This window comes from Astyanax mexicanus, chromosome 3 (assembly GCF_023375975.1).
Source record: "Astyanax mexicanus isolate ESR-SI-001 chromosome 3, AstMex3_surface, whole genome shotgun sequence".
Classification (NCBI taxonomy): domain Eukaryota; kingdom Metazoa; phylum Chordata; class Actinopteri; order Characiformes; family Acestrorhamphidae; genus Astyanax; species Astyanax mexicanus.
Window position 1 is genome coordinate 37,910,065 of NC_064410.1, and position 26,506 is coordinate 37,936,570.

Here is a 26,506-nt window from a genome sequence, read left to right on the forward strand (position 1 = left end):
TGTGACTCAGTAAGGACAGTTTTTTATTGAAACTTTCTCAATAGTTGATGCTTAAACTTACCCTAGTGAGCTACACAGTCTACATGAGTGATGATGCACAATATATTGTTTTAGCATCATCATAATCGCAATGTGCACAATCTCATTAATCACATTATAAAATATCCAATGTAGGGCACTATGATTTAGGTTTAAAATACATTTCAAATAAAAATCCATAAAAAAAAAACCTAGATGGAATACAGAAATCCATAACTAATTTTTTTCCCCAGACCATTTTTCCATGTTTAATTTTCTATTTTTCTTTTTTTTTTTTTTACCAAAGGCAGATTATATTTAGATGCTCCAATCTTTGACATTGGGAGGGCATTATTAATATAAAGGACATGGTAAATCATGGACATCTAGAGAAATCTGGTAAAGAATATTGCAATATATCTCAGAACAATAAAACAGAGCAATGTCAGTTTTTTGTCAGTGTTATCTTAATTAAACAGGGCACATAAGATCAGCAGGGAAAGCTACTGAAGCTTTAATCTTCCATTTTATCATCATTTACATACCAATTTAAAAATGATGGGGCTCCCAAACATTTGCACTAGACTGAATTACAAAGATAGCTCTGTCAGCATGCTGAATTTTTGCCCAAAGCAGTCTCTCAAACATGTATATTTTGTATAGTAGAGAAAATCATGCTGGACATATGCTGCATACTACTCGCAGCCTGTGGGCACAGTCAGCAGCACTCCAGCAGTACGTAGTAAGCGATTTCAAACGGAGGCCTACATTTAATTAAGTCAGGCCCAAGAATCCCTGGATATCACCCGACTCTGCTTCCAGGTGGGAACCCTCATTTACTGAGCTACTGCCACCCACTGATTCAAGCTTAACTGAACACGAGGCAGGACTATCTCTGTCTAACAGCCACCTGTACAGTCCAGCTGGGTATGAATTAATTAAATGCCAAATATACAACCTCCTTCATAGTAGCTGACCAACAGAATGTTAGATTAATGACAGTTTTAGACAGTCTTGTTAGAAGTAGGAACCTAAGCATGATCTGAGTCAGCGTGAACATTTTAGCAACCTGAAAAACGTATGCAATAATTGAATTGAATCAATGAACATTTGCTAAGATTGCATGTTCAATATTCAAGAGCTAGTGATGCATAATATTGGAAAGAAATGACTTTGCGATATTTTGGTATTCTGTGATGAATATATTGCGAATACTTTCACCAGACACTTTCCATGATATTAGTTATGCCATCTATGCATCAAAGACTGAAAAGTAAGTGAAAATGGCTGGATATTATCCGCTTCTGATAGATATGTCATGGAAGAAAAAGAAATATATAAATATATAATAAAAATATTTTTAATTGATCAATAGTTAGAGTGATGTGAAGTATGGATTAATTTGCTCTACATGACAAAACTACATGGCACATCCTACGATATGATTGTTGCATATGATGACACAATATACTGTATTTTGCAGCTCAAGTCCCCACCCTTTAACTTTAATGCAATGGTTCCTTACCAAAGGTTATCCAAAAGCAGTGTGTGAGACTGGTGTAGGAGGAAAACTGTGATTAAAAAACAGGGTTATTCCACCAAATCTTGATTTCTGAACTCTTAGAACTTTATGAATATGAACTTGTTTTCTTTGCATTATTTGAGGTCTGAAATCTCTGTATATTTTTTGTTATTTTAGACATTTCTTATTTTCTGCTAATAAATGCTCTAAATTACAATATTTTTATTTGAAATTAAGGAGAAATGTTGTCCATATTTAAAAAAAAAAACAAAAAAAACCCCATAGAAACTGATTCAATAACTGAAGTGCCCCCCCCCCCCACCCCCCGAGTTGTGATTGATCAAAAGTGGTTCTTTTATAGGATCCCCAAAGAACCATTTAAAGGCTCTTTACTTTTAAAAGTATATTTTAACCACTTAAACCCTAATCTTAATCTGCTCAAAGCTAAATGTGTGGATCAAGCTGCAAAATATCCTCAACCTGCTTCACATTTCCACATCTGCGCCTAACCATAAACCAAATCTGGTGACAGCAGATTATTTCAGTGCCATGAAACATATTATGATGATTTCATGCACTCATAAAAGCTGTTCTCTAGTCTGTTTATGGACTCCACTCTCCAGGATTTTCAACAACAAATATTTTTTAAAACTTCTAAGGAGAGTTGATGCAGCCTTGAGCGAATTAAATCAGCCAGCTGTTCTTGACTGAAAATCCTTTTTAGTCTAAGGCTAGGCTTAACCTGTATATGGAAAGAGGGCCTTATGGTTCAGCTTAACAGATCACACACACACACTTACCTCTCTTATTTTAATGTTGTGGTAACTCACTGTCTACCCTGAGGGGGGAAAGCATGATGTCTAGCAGAATCAGTTAAGCCAAGACATAAAAAAAACAGCCATTTTTCCAAATTGTGTGTAAAACAAATACTAACCGTTGGCCATCTGTACAACCACCCCTAAAGTGTAGAAAACACACTGATATACCGATATGAGAATCATGGGCCGAAACACACTCCACCTAGTAAGGGTGGGCAATATTATATCATATACAATATATCGTGACACAGAAATTTCATGATATTAAAAATCCATATCGTGATAATAGGGCTGTTTTGTCTTAAAAGTAGTCAAGCTTTAGGTGTATTTGTACAATTGTATAATTGTTTTAGTTTGCTGTTTATATGCATGCACTAAATATTCTGCAATATTTTTTGCTGCATTATATTATTTTATGCTGTATTATTTATTTTGCTACATTATGATTATACTGTTATACTATTATACTATAGTCCTGAAATGAATTAATTATTTTAGTTTTCCTATATCGCCAAGTATATCGTTACCGCAAAACTACCCTGAAATATTGTGATATTATTTTAGAGCCATATCGCCCACCCCTACCACCTAGATTATCTTAAAAGAAATAGAAAAAACAAATATACTACTAGAACCAAATATTGTAATATTTAAAATATTATGAATGGTCAAAGAAACCTGTAATGGTTTTCGGTCTTACTTTGGTTGTATGCATCATATATATATTTTATTTTTAAAAATTTCCCCCATTTTCTCCTGATCATAGAGGCAGCACTAAGCCCGCTGGACCACTTGGAGCCCCTATATGCTTCATACTGAGACCGCATCATCATATTGACTTAAACTTTTGTCGTATCGACTTAAAATTTTGTGAATCGGTACACCCCAATTTAACTCATCCTTACACAACCCTGAAAACCCACCCTGGCACATTCTCAAAAGGACATGCAGTGGAGAACTATCCAATGGTATTAAAATGAACTAGTATAGCTACCCGTTGACTCCTGGGCTGTACGACCTGGTCTTCCACGGTGTGCCAGAGTTCACATGGTTTCCATTAGTACAGTCGGACAGTAAGCAGTTGAAGCCATAAGTGCTGGCCTTGTTGTCACTTTTCCTCCGCCCGGGGTGATGGTGGAGGTGATTGCTGAGGCCTGTGGGGTGGTGGTACTGGTGGCGCTTGATGGAGTCCTGCTGGGCGGTGGCAGCGTACTGCCGCTGTTCCTGCTGGGAATGCCGCGAATGAGGAGGAAGAAGAGGAGGAGGGTTATGATGAGGATGTTGATGAGGAGGATGTTGTTGGTAGTGATGGTGCTGGTTGGTGTTGACATTAAAACTGTTTAACATGTTCTCATGAAAGTTGAGCAAAAAGCTGGCGCTGGAGCTCCCGGAGTTCTGGTTCATGTTTCCAGTGTTGGCGGTGGAGGACACTTCGTTAGTCCTTAGTGTAGAGGAGCTGGATAAAGAAGGGCTATCCGTACTGGTTTGTGCAGAGGGAGAAGGTGCTGAGGAAGTCTTGCCGTCCCCATTCTCCCCGGTTTTAGTTAGTGACTTGATATCGTTGCTGATATCGTTCGATAATATCGCCGCACCGGTAATCGCGGCGCCGTTAGCATTGCTATGGTGGTGGTGCTGATGGTGGTGGGGATGAGCAGCAGTGCTGGAGGAGTTAACAGCGGTATTAACAGTAGTAACAGCAGCAGAAGAAGAAAAAGAAGAAGAAGAAGAAGAAAGGGCCAAAGGGTCGATAGCGTTCACGTTACACGCGTCTCTGGCCGGTGCTGCGTTTTTCCCGTGCAGGCGGCCGTAGTGGTGGTGATGAAGATGATGGTGGTGGTGGTGATGATGGTGATGGTGGTGTTGGTGGTGGTTGTTGCCGGAGCCGGGCCGGATTCCCTGAGAGGTTTCCCACACACGCATCCACAGCGCGTTGGCAGGTCCCTTCTGCTCCGGCTGAATCCAGGCGACCCTCGGATCCATCCAAACTTCACCTTCTCCTTCCCTCCTCCCGACCGACCCCCACACTCACTCACTCACTCACTCAGCCCGCCGGCGAGCCGCCGCTCAGCCCCGACACCGACCCCGGACAACCGGCCAGCCGCCCGCGCGCATCCACCGGCCCGCCGCACCAACAGACACACACACCCCGGAGAGACCGAGAGCCGACACGGACCGAGAACAGGACCAACCGGGCCCTGAGCTCTGCTAAAACTGCTAGCCTGGGGTACGGAGACTCCAATATGGCGAACACCGAGAGTCACCGCGCATGCGCAGGATTTTAAACACACACACACACACACACACACACAAAATAGTGTGTATTCCTGCCGTTGAAGGGGTTCCACATGTCACAGTGCTCCACTTCAGCCGTGTCTCACATTATTAACCTCGGCACACCCCAACCCTAACTGTTACCTCATACTCGCTCCTGTGTATTGTTTTCCTATATTCGTGTTTTTCACCTGTTTTACTCATGAGCACCAGATAAACGTCCCCACAACGAGTTTTCAAGTTTTAATCATCCAGAAGACATTCGGCCCCCTTGAAAAGCTAAATACATGCAGGACAGTACACTACACCACAATACAGTGTGTATTCCTCACTTTGTGGGGTTTCCCTATTCATCGCAAATGCTTCTAGCCAATCTCTCTCTCTCTCTCTCTCTCTCTCTCTCTCTCTCTCTCTCTCTCTCTCTCTCTCTCTCTCGCTCTCTCTTTATGAATAAAGAAAGATAAGTGTCATTACATTTTTCTAATATATATATATATATTACATATATATATATATATATATATATATATATATATATATATATATATATATATATATATATATATATATATATACAGTACAAGTCATTATTTTAAAATTATTTTCTGGGTTGTAGATTAATACTAAAGTCATTCAAATTTAGTAAACAGTGTTAAACCAGAATATGTTTTATATGTTAAAACCTCTTGTTTAGATGACAGCTTTGCACTTCTTGACTGGATTTTCTCAGTAAGCTTTATGAGGTAGAGACACCTGGAATGGTTAACAGCTGTGCTGAACTTGTCAAGAGTTAATTACTTGAATTTTTTGCCCTTTTAACGCGTTTGAATTGTGTTGTGAAGAGGAAGAGCTGGTATAAAGTGAATAGCTCTATTTAAAGCATGTTATAATCCATATTATGGCAAGAACTTTAAGACATTCAAGAATGACCCTTAAGTTCAGTTACAAAGACCATCACAAATTTTATGATGAAACTGGCTCTCATCAGGACTGCCCCAGGAAACGAAGTCCAAGACACTGCAATAACAGCACCCCAGATAAAAACCCACCTAAATGCATCACAGCATATTTTGCTTTGTTTAACTTCATTTACTACATAATTCCTTAAATATAAATATATACATATTTAATTTACAAAACCCATTTTGACACCCAGAATTATCTATATTTTCATTCTGTGGGCAATTAGAAATTTGGGTTTAGTTGTTTAAATCTGTGGTTGCTGCGCTTGTACCTAGTCTCTTGTGAGGCAGAAAAGAGTCAGTCTTTCTGCAGGGTTGGAATATACTCATACAGAATACAAGTATTGAAATTGCACATTCAGAATGCACAAATTAAACATCTGTATTCTGTCCATGCTATACAGTTTTCAGAATGTACCAGTAGTTACTTTTTACATTTTAAACAGAATACCTTTAACATACTTAATGACAAATTATTTTTTTTATGTTGTGTTTAAATATAGATTAATTACAACTGAAATATACGTACGTTGCCATTGGTTGCTCCAAAATAGTACATTTAGTATGTATTTAAGTACACATGTTAAGTATACTTTTAAAATATATACTTAATACACTTATATTTTACAAAGGGTGAAAGTAACCTAAGATGGTGTAGTCTATAACATTAACTTCAAAAGGAGGAATTACATCAACATTAAATTGTGCAAGAATAACAGCATTAAGAGTAACTTCAAAAGTACTGGTAAACCTGTGAGTGGAGCTTTCAAATAATTTATTAAAGAATAATTTGATTCATGTTTTCATTAGTTATGTGCAGATAATTATTTTTTCTGTTTATCAGGGGCACAGAGGCACTTCCACACTCCTCCCCCATTATTACGTAATAGCTCTTTCACTCTCTGCTCACATGCAGTGTGTGTCAGCTATGGGGGAAATCCCTCACAGACACAGAGCAACTGAGACAGATCAGGGTTCATATACATAAAGCTTCTCAGAGCAGGAGAGCAGATCTGGGATGAGATTCTGCTCTTATTTTACCCTTTCAGGTCTTCCAGGAATAGACATGAGATCAGATTATCTCCTCTGAGTAGCAGAGTAGACACTGAACTATCTTTCATACCTGAACTATAGGTACAAATGTACCCAGAAATCAATCACTCTTTGTATTTTGTTTACTACTTAAATGCAGCCTTGCATTACCAGTACATGATACAATATATTTAGTATTTTTGGCTCCTGGACTCCCCCTACAGTCAGGGTTGGGTATTCATGCTTTGAGCTACCCCTTAATAAGGACACAGCAAATGCATTTCTGGACCAGCTGAGAGATACAGAACCACGGAAAGTAAAATAAGCATGTGGATATGTTCAGGGAGGGTTCTACTCCGTGTCTGTGTGTTGAGGAATCTGACTGCGTAGTGGAAGAAGCTGTTGCAGAGTCTGGTAGTGGAGGCTCGGATGCTCCGGCATCTTCTGCCGCACAGCATTAGAGTTAAAAGTCCAGGTAAGGGATGGGTGGGGTTGCTCACAATGCTGGTGGCTTTGCGGTGATAAAGGGGAGAGAGACTCCGATGATCTTCTTAGCTGTCCTTGCTCTCCGCTGTAGGGTTTTGCCTTAGACCTTAGAGTTGGTAGTGTAAAAACACATTCATAAAAAAGTACCTAAAAGGACACCCCAGCCAAAATGAAAAACTTACCCATCACTTCAATCCCTATATCTGCATCTATTTCTGTATCTGTTTTGTGTTGTCTGTATCAGAACCGGATATGTATTTCCTATCTAGGAAAGGCTTTCGACTAGATATTAGTGAGGTCAACTCCAACTCATTCCAAAAGTATTGTATGGAGCACCATCATTCCAGAGAACACAGTTCCAATATTTATCTGCCCAGGAAAGTCCTATTTTATTGACAAAACATCTTTATAGGGTCTACAGGTACTAGACAATCTATGTGTTTGGACTTGAGCATTGTTTAAATTTAAGGCTGAATGAATTCATAAGAAGATATGCCCACAAGTATTTGAATATATAGTGTAATAATAAGAATAACATTTTTACGTTTGGTTACATTCCTACAATGACACAAAAAATTGTAATTATCTTCTGCAGTTGTGTTAGATCTGGGGTGGCAAACTCAAGCCACACTGTATACAGTCCTGTGTCAAGGGGGCCAGACTGATTTTTATCAGAAAGCTGACACTGTGTTAACTTCTTTGAGAGTTCGCTCTTCCACAGATGAGTTCTGTCCAGGCTCGCCTCTGCAGATTACAGCTGATAAACACTTTCTCTTCAGAGTGACTGACCTCAGGCAGGCCAACTCATTGCTTCCACATGATGGAGAAGAAACTGGAAACCTCAGGTACCAAGTTTGCTTCTTTGTATTGGCTGACTGAGCGCACTTGTGGTAAGGTATTTTTCCACAATATAACGTAAAAAGAGTAAGCTAAGCATGACCAGTAAGAAGTCTTTTTCACACATTTAGCACATTCAATCACACCTTTATTACAGGAAATTAAAAAGAAACTTTTTTGACCCAATGTACAGTATTACGTTTATTGAAATAACCAATGAAATCTCTTTTATTGTGAAACTTCTTACTGTCCATGGGGCTGACAACATTTACGGACACACAACTACTTATAGATGTGTTTCTTCTAGACATGGGATGCATAGAAGCAAGATTTTTAAATAGTCTGCATAAAGTGTGGGATCTAGTGATCTGGATTTTTGTAGGGGACAGTGAATAAGGCACACTTTTTATACACAGCACTAGACTAATATGACAAAGGAATAAGAGACTGAGAGTTTTATTGTCATCATCCATTCCTGCAATTTGTTCTTTGTTTTTATCAATGATCAGTAAAGAAGCAAATTCAATCTGGTGTTCAGGACACAGCTCAACGACAAAATGAATCCTGCATGTTTCCTTAGCTTTCAGAACACAGTCCAGTCCATCTGGCTATGTTCGCAGCACAGTGAGTAAATAAATATGTTAACACTGTCCATGATTATACTTCAGTAGGGTAATCCTCATCAGAACAAACATGGAACCAAAGCTTTCCTTGATTTTGGGTAATCCTCAAATTTGCTCAGATACCACCTGTAGAATAAAACACATACACATAAATGAATACATTTACAACTGCATAAAAGCTCAGATGATAAGATATTCCATATACACCAGTTTTAAACTGAATGTTTAAGACTGATTGGTTGTTTTTCAAGGTCTTACTTGTGGTGAGCGACTGCTCTGCTGGAGAGAACAACGCAGGTGAAGAAAGCGAATGCTGCGCTGTGGACTGAGAATCCAGCAAGAGCAAATCCACCCCATTCAATAATCTCACCAAAAAAGTTAGCGCCAGAAACATACTCAAACATCCCACCTATAAAAAGACATGAACAAACATCACTTAAACTCAGACCTGTCATTAAAATAATAGTTTTAATTCACATTCAAACTATGCATCCTTAAAATATATATCATGTTATATTGTTGTTGACAATAGGCGAGGTTGTTCTATGTTGTAATGGGACTCGAGGCCAACATGTTGACAACTGTGGAGGAAGAGGGAGCCTGGATGGGAGAAGACGGATTGGTTGTTCTGGCTAGAGCCTCAAAAGTCTTCCACATATCAATAATGGCCGCCTGATGCCTGAAAGTCAGATAAAATCTCCCAGAATCTAGAACAAGTGGCGCAACAGTGAACACAAACACACACGCAGGCAACACAGACTTTTTCTTTTTTTTACGTGAGAGGAAAAAGAGGGAGAAGGAGAGAAAGCTGCTCCCCTCCTGTGCATATTCATGAAGCGCATCCAAAACAGAGAGGGTTCTGATTGGCCTGTTCTCTGCAAAGAGTCTGTGAATCACCCAAACAGTTTTTAATATGGACGGGCAGTGTTTTCCCCCCCCCCTGGACGGGATGCGTTTAAATGATTGCAAAATGCATGCTGAAGTGAGTTAATGTGACGTCTGAGAAGGTCACAAGTATAGACAACATAATGTTGATTAGACTTTGTTGATATGCAATGTTGAGGGAACATATTTAATGATTTGTCTTTTTTAATCAGAAGGGTGATGTTTGACAAGTTTTAAATAAAAAATCCTAGGGACAGTCATGTCACTGATAGTTTTAACAAAGCCAATTAGAACAAGTATTCTGATGAAGTTGATTTACATGTAATTTACTTATAAGTGTAATTGTTAATACAAATGCAGATACATTAACTAACTGCTGTAGCCTTTGAGATTAAACATTTTTCCTGTAATGCTTTTTTTTTATTTTCCTTACTCATTTCTGTTTGTTTCATCCACTGGTATATCTGTAATATTACAATGATTTTCTCTATAAAATTTTATTCTTTATTGAAGAACCTGCTTTTGGGTACGTTTGGCTCACGTACGTTCATGCTGCATTAAATTATCCTACAACACAGTTTCTGTTTTCCTGCCCACTTCACCAAAGCTACATAGCTCAGTTTCTGGCATGCTGCTGGAAAATGCTGACTCTGCAAGCTAAAGATTCCTTTTCAATTATTGTAATCAGTACACCTTTATATTATATATTTCTACCACTACTTTGTATATTTTATAAGATACACCTAATTAAATAAACTTGCTGTGACTGGTCAGTTCTATCAACAGCCTGTGGCCAGTTGTTCAAAAAATGTAATCCGGATCAAAATTATCCAGATTTGGTAATCACATTTTTTGCTATCCAGGATCAGGTGATCTGTCTTACTTTTAAGCCAGTTTTTCAAAGCAATATTGGATTGGATCAACCTGATCCAGAAACACAGTTTTCAGGATTACCTAATCCGGATTCCCAGCTATGTAAAAAAACAGATAGAAGAACCAACAGGGGTTGATGACTCCTTTTCTTGCAGTAACAAGATACTGCTTATTGCAAAACAATACGAGCAATTGAGCGTTCTGCAGAGACGCTTTGCATGACTTAACTATTTGTGAGTTGAACCACAGGGAGCATGCAACATAACACTTGCATGTATTGTTCTTCCCAATGTTGCCACCAATGTCCCTCTCTGTGATGTTCATGATGCACCTGAGCCTGTTGAAGAACCAGAACAAACTCTGGAGTTCTTTTCAATTGTTCGAAATTATTTTTGACAGCTTCATATCTGATAAATGTTTCTTTGACATTAATATATAGTGATGAATGACAGTGACATAGATGAAAAAATGAATATATTATTTTTGTTTGTTATTGAAATCTTTTGGGGGGTTTATTTAATGGGGTCAAGATTGTTTTTATTTTTACGTTACTATTGTAAAAGGCTTAATTGGTAGCCAAAGTCTACTTTATCACTGTAACGGTTAAACAGGTCAAGTGCAAAATAAAAGTAAATGTATATACACTAAATTGTACAAATGTTTTTTTTTATTTATTTTAAAACTTTGATTTTAAAGTTTTACCACATTTACTTCCTGAAATCCCCCTTGAAATCCTACTCCTTGTTGGGATCAGGGTAATCCTGTTTTTTTGGATCAAAGTTATCCAAATCCTACTGAAAAGTTTTGAACAACAGAAACTGAAGGTTTGATCCATTTACAAACTAGGATTGGATTACGTGATCTGATCCGATTTCAGAATGCTTCTTTCCCTTTTGAACAACCCGTTTTCCAGATTTGATCCAATCCGATAACCAAAATCCGATCAGATTACCTTTGAACAACTGGCCCCTGAGGATAAGCTCTCATGCTGAAATCTGTAATGACTCACACAGTATATACTGTATATGCTAGGGTAGAAGGGTTACACAGTACATTAACACAGCAATAATTTAAAGAACATTCTTTCTAGTTGTTGTGTTTACCCACTGCTCAAAATAGAGGAGGAGGAGGGTTAAAACAGAAAGATTGTTGTCATGGATGATTAGTATCTAATGACAAGGTTTGTTCTGACAGGTCCGGGGCGATGAGTCAAAAGCGGGCCTATTTTTATTTTCCCTTCTGAATCCATCAACTAAGCTGGCTACCATCAACCTATGTTAGCCAGTGGTCATCAGTACAAATAAAACCAGCAGAATCCAAACAAACAATAACTTACTTGATATTCTACTGTAAAGTAAAACATCTGTCATCTGTCATTTTCATAGAAATCATACAGACATTTTCCTAGATTTACAAAAAGACTATGACATGTATTTTTGTGTACAAGTGACAGAATTACACTGACTCATTTTAAGGTTGAATATTGAGAAGTTTAAAAACAGTGTTTTACCTCGTGGTATCTTATACCCTGTTTCTCCAGGAGCACGCAGGTTCCTCAGAATATGATCAGAGTGAAGATTAATTATCCATCCGAACAGCCATAGACAGGACCCTACATAGGAACAAATAATAAAAAAAAAACATCATCTGAAGTCAAAATATAGTAACATTTAGTTTTCCACAGGTTTTCACTCATTTTGGCACATTTCAATCACTAATGAAATAAATGAAATAGCCTAAACTATTAATTTTTCTTTTTTGAAGAAAAGCAATTAAAATTTAAAAAATTTTACTATTTTTTTAAACGTTTTTAATAACCAAACAAACCAAAAAAGCACAATATATATGTATGTATCTACAAGTCACATGTATGTAAAAATTACACAGAGAAATGCAGCCAAATATTCAGGGCATGCCTACATTTGATATATCTGTAGTAATGCTGAAATTATTTTATCAAGTCAATATTAATACCTTTTCAATTTTAAATCTAACTTATGATTATTATTTAACATTTTGAGATTGATAAACAGTGTTTATACAGTTTAAAGTTTTATCTTGGCCCTGCTATGGAAAATGACCTATCAAGATACTGTATGTACAGGTCCCATAGAAACGTGGAAGAGTTCTTTACCACGATTGGGTGTGGGCTGCATTGACACTAATGCTGTCACACACTACTGCATTGTCTTTTTCAGTAGACTGAATTTAAAGGCAGACAGCAGGTCTGCAGTGCAAAAAACAGCTAATACATCACCCACCTGTTATGAAGCAGGGATGTGTAACCCAATCAGAGGGGAACTCAGCATAATGGCTCAGGTATCTGACCTGTAGGTAGCCATTATAGATACAGAACACAAACGCCAGCGCAAAGGATGCAAACGGTGTGGGCTTCCCTCCTCGGATTAAACATGGGTATATAAGGGACCTGTAAAAAAAACAAAAAAAAAACACATGTATTAAATACAACTCTGTGTACTGTAACTTAAACATAAACCATAAACAAGTCATAGCTTACTCTATATTTAGTGACAGACTGAAGTACTATAGATACTCCCCATCCAATCAGATTTATATTTATATATTATCAGATTATAATGATTTTTAATTTAGAATTTATACAAATACCAGACAAAATACATCAGCACCAGGTGTTTTCTTTAAGCGCACATTTAAAAAATAATCTGGGAAAATGATTTATTAGATGATCTGGACAGTAAAAGTGTAGTAAGAGTAAAATTGGCGGGACTAAATGAATCAATTCAGCATCTGGAATTCACAAAAAAGTCAATAATCAAACATGTGTTTTGTGAACCAGCAATTTACACATTTAGACAGCTGGCACTGTTCTTTTTACTATTACTTTTCATGTTATATGGTGTTTTACTGGCAAATGATTGCAAATATATGTATAGCTCTGGAAAAAATAAGAGATCATTTAAAAATGATGAGTTTCTTTGATTTTACCAAATACAAAATCTCTGGAATAAAATAAAGAAAAAGAAGGATGATCACAAGCCATCAAACCAAGCTAACTTGTTGAAATGTTTGCACCAGGAGATGCATAAAGCTATCCAAAAGCAGTGTGTAAGAATGGTGGAGGAGAACATACCAAAATTCATGAAAACTGTTATTTCAGCCATTTCTCGTTTTCAGCAAATAAATGCTCTTAATTACAATATTTTTGGGGGGAATTTAGGAGAAGTTTTTTCTGTAGTTTATAGAATAAAACAAAAATGTTCATTTTACTTAAACATATACCTATAAATAGCAAAATCAAGGAAAACTGATTCAGAAACTTAAGTGGTCTCTTTTTTTTTCCAGTGCTGTACATTCCCTGGTGCATTTTCTTGACATATCATTTTGTATATATAAAATTACAAACAAACCGAACTTTAAAAAGAGATATAAGCTAAAAGAAAACAGCATTAAACAGCAGCTTACCTCTGTACATAATGGCAAAAATACATGGCAATAAGCAGCTGGTTGGGCAGGTGCCCTGTCTTGGAGGAAGCAGTCCAAAAAACTAAAGCCAAAGGCACGACTAAAGCAGGGAGCTCCTGAATAAACCAAGCAACTCTCACACTTACTGGAAATCCATATTTCCTATCTGAATATCTGCCATAAGGCACATTCTCAAACAGCAAAGTCAGGAACGTCAGCACTGCCATAAATATCATGAAGTAAGATAAACAGTCCAGAATGTACAGCTCTTCCTCTTCAGAAGAAAGCAGGCTCCGCAGAACTGTGTCCATGATTGATTAAAAAAGATATTTATATGTATATATTTAGAGAGAGAGAGAATAAAGACAGTTTTAAAAGGTGTTGAGAGATTTAAAAGCAGAAGAGAGTATAATTTCTGCCCCCTTAGTTACAGTTGGTCTCCACACAAATTGGTCTCCACACACCATCTCACTGTCTCTGTGTCTTCCTATGTGTCAACCAATGACAAGAGGAGAGGGCGGGATTCACGTGGAGAAATGGACCAATAGGACGAACAGATCCGGCATATTATTATGCATAAGCCAATAGTAAAATAGCATGTTTTTATTTTACTTTTTTAATTAACCCTTTCAGACCTGAATTAAGTTCAAGTGATGGAAAAATATAAGAATGCTGTCTGTAATGCACACAAAATAAGACACTACTATCCTAATACTATATATATATATGAAAATATATCCAACTAACTCAAGTTTATTCCTAAACATTAAAAAAAAAACTGTTTAAAATCCCAGAATTAGTAAAAATGAGCTTGTATTACTTTGCTTTATATAATCTACTTTGATGAAAAACAGGTCTTAATTAATGCTCTGTGCAACGAAACATTTGAAAAAAGTACATGATGTCCATTGTAATTGACGCAGGGTCTGAATTGGTTAAAAATACTTATTAAATCTATTTTTGTTCGGTATTATGTCTATTAGTTTCTCTGTTATTTCATATCTAAAATAACTGTAACATAAGAAAAGCAAAGGGCAAATGTTAACCATATAAGCTGTTTATATTGCTTGTAATTTAGATGTTGAAATGATCAGTTAAGTATTTAAATGTAAATCTGCAAATCGTATTTTTGTTACATTGGATTTAATTTGAGTGTAAAATAAAGCTAATAGTAAACAAAAAATATAAGAGAATAAGAGAAATTTATTATTATACTTAATTATTATTATTATTATTATTATTATTATTGTTGTTGTTGTTGTTGTTGTTGTTGTAGTTAAATTTTAAAAACTTTTTTTTTTATCCTGTTGTCTGTTCATATATTCTGATATATATATATAGTCAGGCGCGCTCGCGGTCACCGCAGGTCCTTTCGCTGCTGTGTGGCGTTTTGAGTTTCACTGAGCCCCACATGAGTTTAGCTTTAGCATTAGCTTTAGCATAAGCTGCAGCTCCAGTCTAGCTCAGGATCTGTTAGAAGAGTTCAATCTGCGGCTCCAGGCGTTCCAGAGGTTCATATCCAGGGTCGTGTGTGTCTCCGACATGGGTAAAAGGAACAGAAACAGAGGGAGGAATGGAGGAGGCCGGGACGGAGGAGCGGAGGGGAAGAGGGACAGAGATTCTGTGAGTCTGTTAATTATCTTAGTTAGTTTAAACACACTGCAGATTAAAAGCCCGGTTTCGGGGGGAAATTAATGTTTTTATGTGCAGTATGTTCACTGTTGGGGTGGACAGTACTGAGTGTGCTAACAGAGATTTACAGTATTTTAAACACTGTGTTGTTAGGATCTATACTGACTAGCTAGGGGTGGGCGATATGAACCTATAATAATGTCACTATTTCAGGGTGTTTTTGCGATAACGGTATTCTTGGCGATAAGAAAGAATAAAGTTACACTTATATAACCTTACACCTTTCTAGACACTCATGGACGCTTTACAATCCCGTTTTACACACAACCATTTACACTCAGCACTCACACACTTCGGAGAGAAGCACAGCCAATCACACACAGCATACCCTCTACCAGAAACAACTGTCCGTCTGGAGGCCTGCACCTTGACAAGCCATACCTATGCAGATAGTAATACAAACACTCTCACACGTGTGTATATATACACATCAGGGCAATTAAGGGAATCCAGTTGACCTGATCTCTATGTTTTTGGACTGTGGGACCAAACAGTAGTCCCCGGAGGACACCCACATGGACACCAGGAGCACATGGAAATTGCACCCAGAACCCAAGATCCAAGCGCTTGGAGACAAACGTGCTAATTACTAAGCCATTAAAGATCCACTTCTATAGAAAAACAGTGTCGGTGTTGAAATAAAATACTAGTGCATCTCAAAAAATTGATTTTCATTGGAAAGTTACTTTATTTCAGAAAAACACTGCACTGATTTTGGACTTGATATAACACAGTGGACCAACACCAGCAGATGACATGACTCTCCAAACCATCACTGATTGTGGAACCTTCACACTAGACCTCAAGCAGCTTAGACTGTGCGTCTGTCCACTCTTCCTCCGGACTCTGGTTCCTTGATTTCCAAATAAAATGCAAAATGTACTGAAGATCAGTGATGATTTTGAGAGACATGTCATCTGCTGGTGTTGATCCACTGTGTTATGTCAAGTCTGCAGTCAGTGTAGTGTTTTTCCTGAAAATATTACAGCACTTCATGCTTCCCTCTGCTGATAGCTTTTTTGGAGATGCAGATTTCATTTTCCAACAGGACATGCCCACTGCCACACTGCCCACACTGCCAAAAGTACCAACTGATCTTAAATAATCCATTATAGTATATAGTACCATTTTCTAAACATTGATTTCAGTTTTTATTGGCGGTAAGCTATTATCAACAGTAAAAGAAATAACAAATAAGTTAGATCACTCTTTGTGTAACACATCAATATAATACGTTTCACATATTGAACTGAAATAAAGTAACTTTTCAATGATGTAGTCTTATTTTTTAGAATTAGAAAACCACCACCTGCATCGTTGGTCAGCATATAAACTTAAGTTTGTCAGACTCTTTCCTTGTGCTCTTAAATTACTTTGTTGTAAAATTAAATTCTAAAGCTCCTACAGGGCTGAGAACAGAAAAGTCAGTCGAGAAGCTTAACCAGCACAACAGAAGGAAAATAAACAACAAAATAGTAAAACATAGACATGAAGATTAAACATGGATTTAAATAGAAACAATATGCTGATTTATTAGGAATGAGTGTTATTACCTTTAAAAAAATCATGTTTACACACTACCAAATTGGTATTTATTGAGTGTGCTGAAGCCACAGGTGTTATGCTCTGTTGACAGTTCTGTGAATGCTCTTTTGACAGGGTTGGGGTGCCGGCTATGCTGACATCATCAAGGAGAATAAATTGTTTGAGCAGTACTACCAGGAGCTGAAGATTGTGCCAGAGGGAGAATTTGAGGAATTTATGGAAGCTATGAGGGAGCCCCTACCTGCTACAATACGAATCACTGGATACAAAAGGTAAATCTTAATATTTGCAGTTCTGTTTCATTCCATTTCCCCAATAAAGTTTGTTATATTTAAATTAATATCTATACCTATAACTAGATTCAGTGTCCTGTAGGCTGCGAGAATCTATTTTAAACTCAGAAGGAATGATTTCACTTTAATGTTGTCGTTTATCCTACATATTTAACCCACAACTGTGATTTGAATGCTTTAAATCGAATTTTATTTCTCCAACAGCCATGCCAAAGAAATTCTCCATACCCTCAAAGAGAAGTACTTTAAGGACATTCAGGATCTAGAGATAGATGGTCAGAAGATTGAAGCCCCACAGGCTCTGTCCTGGTAGGTATATTATGACTATTAATTCTTGGGCTGTAAGATCAATCTTTATGTGTATATTGTTGTGCATTTTGTCAATCTCATTTTGGCGTATGTGGTATTGCAGGTACCCTGATGAACAGGCTTGGCACACCAACATGAGTAGAAAGATTCTGCGGAAGTCACCGCTTCTGGAAAAGTTCCACCAGTTCCTAGTCAGCGAGACTGAGTGTGTAAGTTGAAAGTTACACACGCATTTCTTTGGCATTTGGTTAAGATGCTTCAGTTATATCTGTCACTGACAATGAGAGAGAAATTTCATGTCTGTGCCATCTCATGCCTGTGCTATTCCACACAATTAAAAAGGAAAGGCTGTATTTCTTTACATTATTTATTTGCCTAGTTTTGGTTATCTCTTAGTATTTTGATTGTTCAGTTCTTTTTGTTTTTTATTACATGAAAATTCACTAGTGTAGAGTCCAAATTGATTGAGTCAGATGGCATGTGACTCAAATCTTCAGCTGTACAATCTATAATTACAATGATGTACTGTAATGTTTGCACTTTAAGCACTTAAAAACTTTGAATTTTCCCAAAAATGGTCAGTGCGCATTATAATCCAGTGCATCTTATGTATGGATTTTACCTGTTAGGTTGTAAGGAGCAGTAAATCTCCTCTGCCAAATTGCAGTGTTCTATAGGAATTTCAGTTTAGTTCTCCAGCACCAGGGCTAGAGTAGTCTTACCCGCTAACCGCTATTTCCCCCGTTCAGAGGGCAGTATCATCAGCCTGTAGCCTGCTGCTAATCCCGGCTAGCACTGCTGGAGCAGCATTAACATTACCCGCTAACCATGCTCACTATTTCTCTGTTCAGGGGGGAGTATTATCAACCTGTAGACTGCTCCTAAGCCCGGCTAGCACTGCTGGAGTGGTTAGCCGCTAATGCTAATGCTCTAGTCTAGTACTGGAGCAATTCCAGAATCTAAGCTTACTGTAAGTAAACGTGTTTTCAGGAGGGAAATCTGTGTAGCTTAACATCCGGTACTCGTTTATTACAGGTTTGTATACTTAGCTTAGCTTAGTTAGATCACCACCATCACCACCCAGCAGCGAGACTTATGTATGGAAATAGACGTTCATTGATAGTGCGCCTTATAGTGCGAAAAATACGGTATCTCATTAATTAAAAGTCTTTGGCCGTGAACTAAAATTGTTAAATTCTAAAAATGTAAATATTTTCCTGAGTAACTGAAGAATTGCATTTAATTGCACAAGTTCAATAAAGTGTGGTGCTAACATACATACATATTTTTATTTATGTTCCCCAAAAGTTATTTCTTTTAGTAGCATTGGTGATCCCGACAATGATTCTGATGATGCTATTTTAGTGTAAAAGTGCTCCATAAAGTTGCTTTACAGAAAGTCATTTTTATGGCCGCAAATTTAATATGCACGTTTTGGCTTATTCATTTCATGATTAATTAATTCTTGTCATTATTTTACAGGGAAATATTAGCAGGCAGGAGGCTGTCAGTATGATTCCTCCTCTTCTGTTGAAAATTGAGCCTCACCATAAGGTACTGTTTGCACCATTATATACACAGTGAATTGTAAGTCTTGTATAATGCTTGTATTTTTTTTTGTTTAACTTTAAGAACGTTTGTACAGATTCTGGACATGTGTGCTGCTCCAGGATCAAAGACTGCTCAGCTGATCGAGATGCTGCATTCTGATATGGATGTGCCTTTCCCTGGTAAAGATATTTTAAGTCGCTGTAGTTCTACATCCCTAAATCCAGATCATTTACAGATATAGTTTACCATAATTAAATGTTAATCCACTACATTTGGTTCTCTCTGTTTGCAGAGGGCTTTGTAATTGCTAATGATGTGGATAATAAGCGCTGTTACCTGCTGGTGCACCAGGCTAAAAGGCTGAACAGTCCATGTATCATGGTGGTGAACCACGATGCCTCCTGCATCCCGCGCCTGATGGTGGAGCAAAACGGCACAAAAGATGTACTCTTCTATGACAGAGTGCTGTGTGACGTGCCATGCAGGTGAGGAAGGGGAGACACTATACATTTTTAGGTTTTTTGATGGCCTCGCCCACAGGCAGAGCTAAAGCCAGGAAGTGACACCGTCTCATCAGACAGGAGCTAACAGCTCTAAAAACAACATGGCAGTCCGTTCCTGTATTATTTGTGCAAATAACACATCAGTGTTATATGCTTTTGTCCAGTAATTCAGAGCTAACAGGACAAATGGTTAGAATTAGGCTATGGAACACCACCAGCGAAGTACAATTGAGATGTATTTTCAGAACAGTTCTGTTTACACTAGTTAAAAGTAAAAATAAACCCCAGAGTTTTGTTCCAACTGCCTGGGCGGCTCTGCTGCGGCTCAGCCAACAAAACCCTAGGGTGGGTATTTACTTTCTGAGACTGGACTACCCTCCTCTGTGTGTAAATATAGTTTACATAGGATCTCCGGTGGATTTGGTATTTTACAGAGACTATAAGTCTATTAGCAGGGTATTATAGATGTTGTAAAGTAACATATGACATTTCAATAGTGTAAAAATGTCTTTAGCTCTCTGCGTCGCAGTGCTGTTAGCCAATCAGAGGCGATATGTTTTCATGTATGAATATTCATAAGCAAGAGACGAAATCCTATCGTTTCTCCCCGCCCACTTCTCCACCAGACTAAAGCTGCATTCACAAAAAACAGATCTTGTTGCATTCATTTATAAGAGAGATCACAACTAGACATTTTAAAATGAAGGAAAAAAACGATGGAATGACACCTTTTAAAAAATTATTTTTTTTAATTTTATACTTTTCAGTGTATCTACCAGAAAAAGATTAAATCTGCTAAATGTCATTTATACTACTTAAATTTATTATTCACAGAGGGCATAAGTGATATGTCATATCATTTTGAACTTAAGAGAAATCTGGTGAAATTTTTTGTACTTAATATCACAATATATATTGCAGAACAAAATATTGCAATGTCCGATTTTTCCAATATAGTGAAGCCCTAGTACTTAGTTGTAACATTTCTTGATGATGGGAAATGTGTCATAAGCAAACAAGGACGTTTTTTTTTTAATACACATCAACTTGATGTTCTGACACAGGGGTGTCCAAACTTTTTTTGTTGGGGGACAGAAGGAGAAATATATTTGAAGTCACGGGCCACAGACTCTGTAATAAAACAAATAATGAAATATACCACTTTAAATAATACTTTTTCCTGATTACTTTCATTTACACATCATTTTACTTGACTTACTATCTTTGACAGTGTTGTGTAAACTAAGATTTTTAAAATTGATGTTTCATGTAATGATGTCTCTTAATATTAAACTCCTTAATTACGGCAACTTTTAGACTCTTTGGCCCGTTTTTCTGCGCTACAACTGCGCACTCTCTCCGCTTTTAGACACTTTGGGCCGTTTTTCTGCTCTAGAAATGCGCACCCTCTCCGCTTTTAGGCCCGTTTCTGACACCTAGCGTTAAAACTTTAAATCTCACATTATAAAACCTGCTCAACAGCGGGCCAACTTTCATTATATTTCTAAAATACCTCGCGGGCCGCTCCAAAAAAGGAAATGGGCCGCAAATGGCCCGCGGGCCGTAGTTTGGACACCCCTGTTCTGACAAAAGTAAAAAAAAATAATAATAATAAAAATAAATGTATATAATTTTTTTTTTCCCCCGTTTGAGAAAAATCTTAGCACACGTGACCTGTGACTACCCTTTCATTTTAGAAATCCATACCATTCCCTGTCTTTAATCTTCTATAGCAGAGTTGTGCACATGGTCTGGGGAAACATGAGGCTTTAGGGTGAGTGCCAAGCAAAACAGGGCATGTTCGGTACCAGCTCTGGCTGACTGAGAGTAGCGAAGACATTACACACAGAGCAGAGTCAGGGTGCTTCTGCTGCCTAAGCGTTTTTTGTAAATGAAATGATGCGAGCTGAAGATTAAAGCTGTGATTATGGTTTGCCATGTTATTCTAAAACTCATATAGGATCAGGTTGCCCTCGGGTCTGAAGAGTTCACCCCAGAATAGCAGCCTTGGGGGAAGAAAAATGTGCAGGTTTCTCTGCCAAGCGCTGATGTAAATGATGGAGTGGTAGTTGCTGTGCATATGAGCTCATGTGGTCACAGGAAACGCGCTTGTGGTTTTGTAAATCAAAGCGGCTGATGCAGCAGCGACCTGCTCAGAAATCTAAGCCGTGGGGCTTAAAACGTGGGGAGTTGACTGCTTTAAGCAGTGTTTTTATCAAAAGAATACATTTTCTGTGTTATGTTTTAATATAATTGAGAAAAGAACATTGCATAACTAAAAGCCTTTAGTACTAGTCTTCAAAATACTGATTCATCTTTTTATAATTCATAAAAGAGAAAAACAGTGTTGCGAAGTGTAAATTGGAGCAAAATTTGTGGAAATTAAATATAAAAGCTTGCTTTCTGTCGACAGTGGCGATGGGACGATGAGGAAGAACATAGACGTGTGGAAGAAATGGACAACCAGCAACAGCTTACATCTTCATGGGTAAGAAAGACTCAAATGTTTTTGTTTTACCACAGAATGTCTTATAAAGTGTGGGAGCTCAGACATGTTGAACTATTCCTGGAGCTATATCAGGGTTTCCTGCAGAAATTTTTATCAATTTAAGTGAAGCTAAGCTAAGTAAACAAAACTGTAATTCTTAATCTACACAGATTGCTCCTCTGAAAACTGTTTATTTGGGGGAGTAAAGTGCTTCTTTTTATTTACAGGAAGCTTAGATTTTCAGATTTCTCCAGCACTATGGCTGGCTGGGTGCAGAATTATTAGCATTAGCAGCTAACCGCTAGCACTAGCCACGGTTAGAGGACAATGCTGCCGACTGCGCACTGAGAAACACACTGAGAAACCCTGAGTGTTCCGGTAAGCCAGGGGCGATATTAGCTAGCAGTTTGTCCCATGTAGCTTGTTTTATTTTGGTTACAGTCCAATATACTCACCTCTAAACAGGGAAAAAGCTAGCACTTATCGCAGTTAGCGGCTAATGCTAATACTAATGCTGCTCCAACTGAAACTCCTTTAAAACGCTGCACTTCAGCAGAGTGGCTTTACTGCTTCTTATAACCTGACTGGTAAAATTCAACTGCATAGTAACATGTTGCCTATTAGTATATTTCACTATGGTTTCAGTGCAAATCCTCTCTTGCTTCAATAAAGAATTAATGATGCTCCACTGACCTTAGTAATAGGGGGATAAGTGTTGCTATCTTTGCTACTCTGGGTTTTTACACAATGCTAACCCCGCTACTATGATTGTGGGGAACCAGAGAGGACAACACTTGTAAGAACTGCAAACTGCAGAACCCATGTCATATATTTGTGTAATATATTGTATTATTACTGTACCATATTAGTCCACATTGTTTCTTTTTAGTTTCAGTGAGGGTTCTGTATGTATCACGGTTTTAAAAAACTGATAATTTCACATAACACAATATCTATGGCAATGTTTTGACATGCAGATATAGTATATTGCCAATACAATAAGACAATTTATCACAATATGATAATTAGTGCTGTGCGATATGACGATAAATATCATGGGGACGATAGAAAAGTGTCTATCGTGCTACTTACCTTCTATCGTCCCTATCGTTTCTACAGTAGTTTCATCAATTATTCATGCAAATATATAATGTAGGCTACGATGAAATGTAATGGCGTGGTCACTTTGCATAAACTTGGTTTATATAAGTGATAATAAAGTAATCTTCGCAAAAAAAAAGCTTCATAATGTGGTTTTGCGACATGACGCTGCTTTACGTTATTAAACTCATGAGAGCTGAACAATGGAGACGCATTGTTCTTTTGAAAAAATTAGCTACTGCATCTACCTCATCTGTTTTCATTTGATACATTTATATTGCTGACCTAAAAGGTAGTAATTCTCATTTGTGAAAGTTGGGTTTAATGTCACTTTGAAATAAAGTTGGAAAAAAGTAAGCAATGTTATTATTTTGTCATATTTTTCGAAGAATAACTGAAAACATACTTAAATGTGGTATATCATGATGTATATCGTTATCGTGATATGGGAAAAATCATATATCACGATATGGAATTTTTTATATCATCCAGCACTAATGATAATGATAAAATATCCTTATTTTGCTCACCTCTAATTCTATATCTCTCAGCTTGTCCAAAAAAAAGTGTTCTTTTAGCAGTAGCTCTAAGCACAGATTTCTCTTCCACATTTAGCACTTTTCCTCCAAAAGAACTCTGGTTCTTGAACCAGTTCCTTTCAGGTTTATAAGGACTGTTGTACTTTTTTAATGAACCAGTTTTAGTGTAAACGTAAAAAGGTTAGATCATACTGCTTCAACAGAGGGCGCTGCACAGCAACAGTGAACAGAAGCAAACATGCTTCGCACTAAAAAACCTAGTATTCTTCGGTTTCCACTACGAACAAGCTTTTCTGGTTCCTGAACCTACTTTTGTTGGTGGAAATGCGCCGAACCAGTAGTTGGAAAAGCGCTAATTGTGGTATTTGGTGCAAAGTGCTAGAAATGTTTGTGTTGCTTTAAATGAATGAAATACAGTGAAGTTGGAGACCACTCTGTGTATAAGCATATGCAATGTGTATATTTAGTATATTTTCTAGCCAATATTGCAGGTGAGAACATCTCTAGGTTCTGCATGTTCTCTAGGTCTACCAGACTTTAAAAGTTAGTGGTGGTGGGTGGGATGGAGTTGTAGCTTCATAAAATGTACAAAAATAAAAAGGCAGTGTTTTGAACGTGTTGACGGATAATGTGATTTTATGTTTCGCAAGGTACTGAAGATATGTTTTATTGATTGCCAAGGGGCAATTTGGTTTGTGGTTTATGGGGGTTGTGGGATATTAAATTACTGTGGAAAAGCATTAGCAAGTACAAAAACAATATAGTGCAGAATCGCAGTGGCGTGTTTAATGGGTGAGCAAAATGATCTCACAGAATGATGAAATATGGTGCAATGTGCTTTTTTTTAAACATCCTTTTCTGGATATGAGTTCTTGAACACTGTATAGCTGTATGTTTCACTTTTTTTAAAAAGTTATTAGGGATAGTGGAGCATAATTTATTAAATGTCAGATATTAAATAATCTATGTAGTTGCTCATTTTGAATTCAGTATGCAGCAGCGTATCAAACTTTTAAACTAGTTAACTAAAATATTGGGGTAGATATCAGTGTATTGCATCTATAGTGTCTCAGGATGGTGTCAATTTCTTTGGTTTTTATTTCTTGTACAGTTCTTGAAAAAAAAGAGACCACTTAAAAATGATGAGTTATTTTGATTTTACCAAATTAAAAACCTCTGGAATATAATTAAGAGGAAGATGGATGATCACAAGCCATCAAACCAAGCTGAACTGCTTGAAGTTTTGCACCAGGAGTGGCATAAAGTTATAAAAAAGCAGTGTGTAAGACTGGTGGAGGAGAACATGCCAAGATGCATGAAAACTTTGATTAAAAACCACCAAAGTTATTCCACCAAATATTGATTTCTGAACTCTTAAATCTTTATGAATATGAACTTGTTTTTTTGTTATTTCAGCCATTTCTCATTTTATCTGCAGATAAATGCTCTTAATGACAATATTTTTATTTGGAATTTGGAAGAAATGCTGTCCGTAGTTTATAGAATAAAACAGCATGTTCATTTTACTCAAACATATACCTATAAATAGCAAGATCTCATCACGTCTTATACCTTATGTAAAGCAGACTGATGTTTAATTTCTTACTTAAACCATCTTATTTTAATCACAAAATCTATTTTAGTTGGGTCAGTTAAACTGGTCTAGACTGCCGGATATAGTCCAGGATTCTCGTGGCATAAACTCAACATTTCATGATTTATTAAAGCACACATTTGCAAATTGCAGCCTTGTGTGAGCTCAGGATTGCAAAAGCCAATATTGTTATAATGATTAACAAGTGATATATGCTGCAGGCCTGGATGGAGTATATGTATTAATTTGCATATGTTCTCTTTGGCAGACTGCAGCTGAGGATAGCAGTGCGTGGCGTGGAGCAGCTGGCTGTGGGTGGCAGGATGGTTTACTCCACCTGCTCCCTGAACCCCATCGAGGATGAAGCAATCATTGCATCCCTGCTGGAGAAAAGTGAAGGTATCGCTACTGTCCATCAGCCTTCAATTTTAAATATAACTCTTTCCTGAAGCTCTTAAAGTGATGTAAAATGAATTATTGACTATTTTAAGTTAGATGTGTAAATCAAAAACATTGTCACCTCCAGAATTAGCTCTGTTTTTATTGGATGGTTTGCTTCAGTGCGCTAGATCATAGTAGCTACCTAGTCTACCTTTGTCTAGTATCTAGTTGGTCCTTCTCCAGTCAGCTGTTATTTTAATTTTTCATATTTTTCATACAATAAGGTGCGAAATCTTAAAATCCTTAAATTTTCTCCAAAATTGTCAGTGTGCCTTATAGTCTGATGCGCCTTATGTGCCTCCAGCATTATACAGGAGAGTCAGTGACATTTCTCCAGCACCAAGGCTGGAGCAGTATTAGCATTGGCCACTAACTGCAGCTCTAGCTCTTTTGTTGTTCAAAATTGAGTATATCGGGTTGTAGTCTGTGTGTTTACCGTGTTTACTCCATCCAGGGCTGCTAGCTGAACACTCAGAGTTCCTCAGTGTAGCACTGTTGGGTGGCATTTACTAGCACTAAGCGCTGCTAACTGCGGCTAGCGCTGCTTCTAACTACGCTGTTGAAAATGGAAGTTCCTTACTCACCCAAATAAACAGTTTTTAGCCGAGAAATATATGTAGATTAACATCCAGTGCTGCTTTTTTTATATATTATTAAATAAATTAAATAAAGTTTTATT

General features: G+C 37.4%; 3 protein-coding genes across 3 annotated transcripts in view; 1 reads left to right on the forward strand and 2 right to left on the reverse strand.

Annotated features, from left to right (window-relative positions):
• The window catches only part of tent4a (terminal nucleotidyltransferase 4A), a 36,189-nt gene extending 31,573 nt beyond the window's left edge, over positions 1-4,616 (reverse strand). Inside the window, exon 1 of the mRNA XM_022683126.2 lies at positions 3,353-4,616. Coding sequence (XP_022538847.2) covers positions 3,353-4,338 — 986 coding nt within the window. The 5' untranslated portion in view covers positions 4,339-4,616. The remainder of the gene's footprint in view (positions 1-3,352) is intronic.
• Positions 4,617-7,614: 2,998 nt separating this feature from the next.
• Positions 7,615-14,253, reverse strand: srd5a1 (steroid-5-alpha-reductase, alpha polypeptide 1 (3-oxo-5 alpha-steroid delta 4-dehydrogenase alpha 1)). Its single transcript, XM_007231713.4, has 5 exons — positions 13,772-14,253; positions 12,589-12,755; positions 11,838-11,939; positions 8,828-8,978; positions 7,615-8,695 (listed from the first exon to the last, which is right to left on the reverse strand). Exons 1-5 carry the CDS (start codon positions 14,080-14,082, stop codon positions 8,629-8,631), a joined length of 798 nt encoding a protein of 265 aa, XP_007231775.3. The 5' UTR covers positions 14,083-14,253; the 3' UTR covers positions 7,615-8,628.
• An 879-nt stretch (positions 14,254-15,132) lies between these two features.
• Positions 15,133-26,506, forward strand: part of nsun2 (NOP2/Sun RNA methyltransferase 2) — a 32,518-nt gene continuing 21,144 nt past the window's right edge. The window contains exons 1-9 of the mRNA XM_007231711.4: positions 15,133-15,394; positions 17,123-17,280; positions 17,506-17,610; positions 17,714-17,819; positions 19,093-19,164; positions 19,256-19,340; positions 19,454-19,646; positions 22,078-22,152; positions 25,655-25,785. Coding sequence (XP_007231773.3) covers positions 15,314-15,394; positions 17,123-17,280; positions 17,506-17,610; positions 17,714-17,819; positions 19,093-19,164; positions 19,256-19,340; positions 19,454-19,646; positions 22,078-22,152; positions 25,655-25,785 — 1,006 coding nt within the window. The 5' untranslated portion in view covers positions 15,133-15,313. The remainder of the gene's footprint in view (positions 15,395-17,122; positions 17,281-17,505; positions 17,611-17,713; positions 17,820-19,092; positions 19,165-19,255; positions 19,341-19,453; positions 19,647-22,077; positions 22,153-25,654; positions 25,786-26,506) is intronic.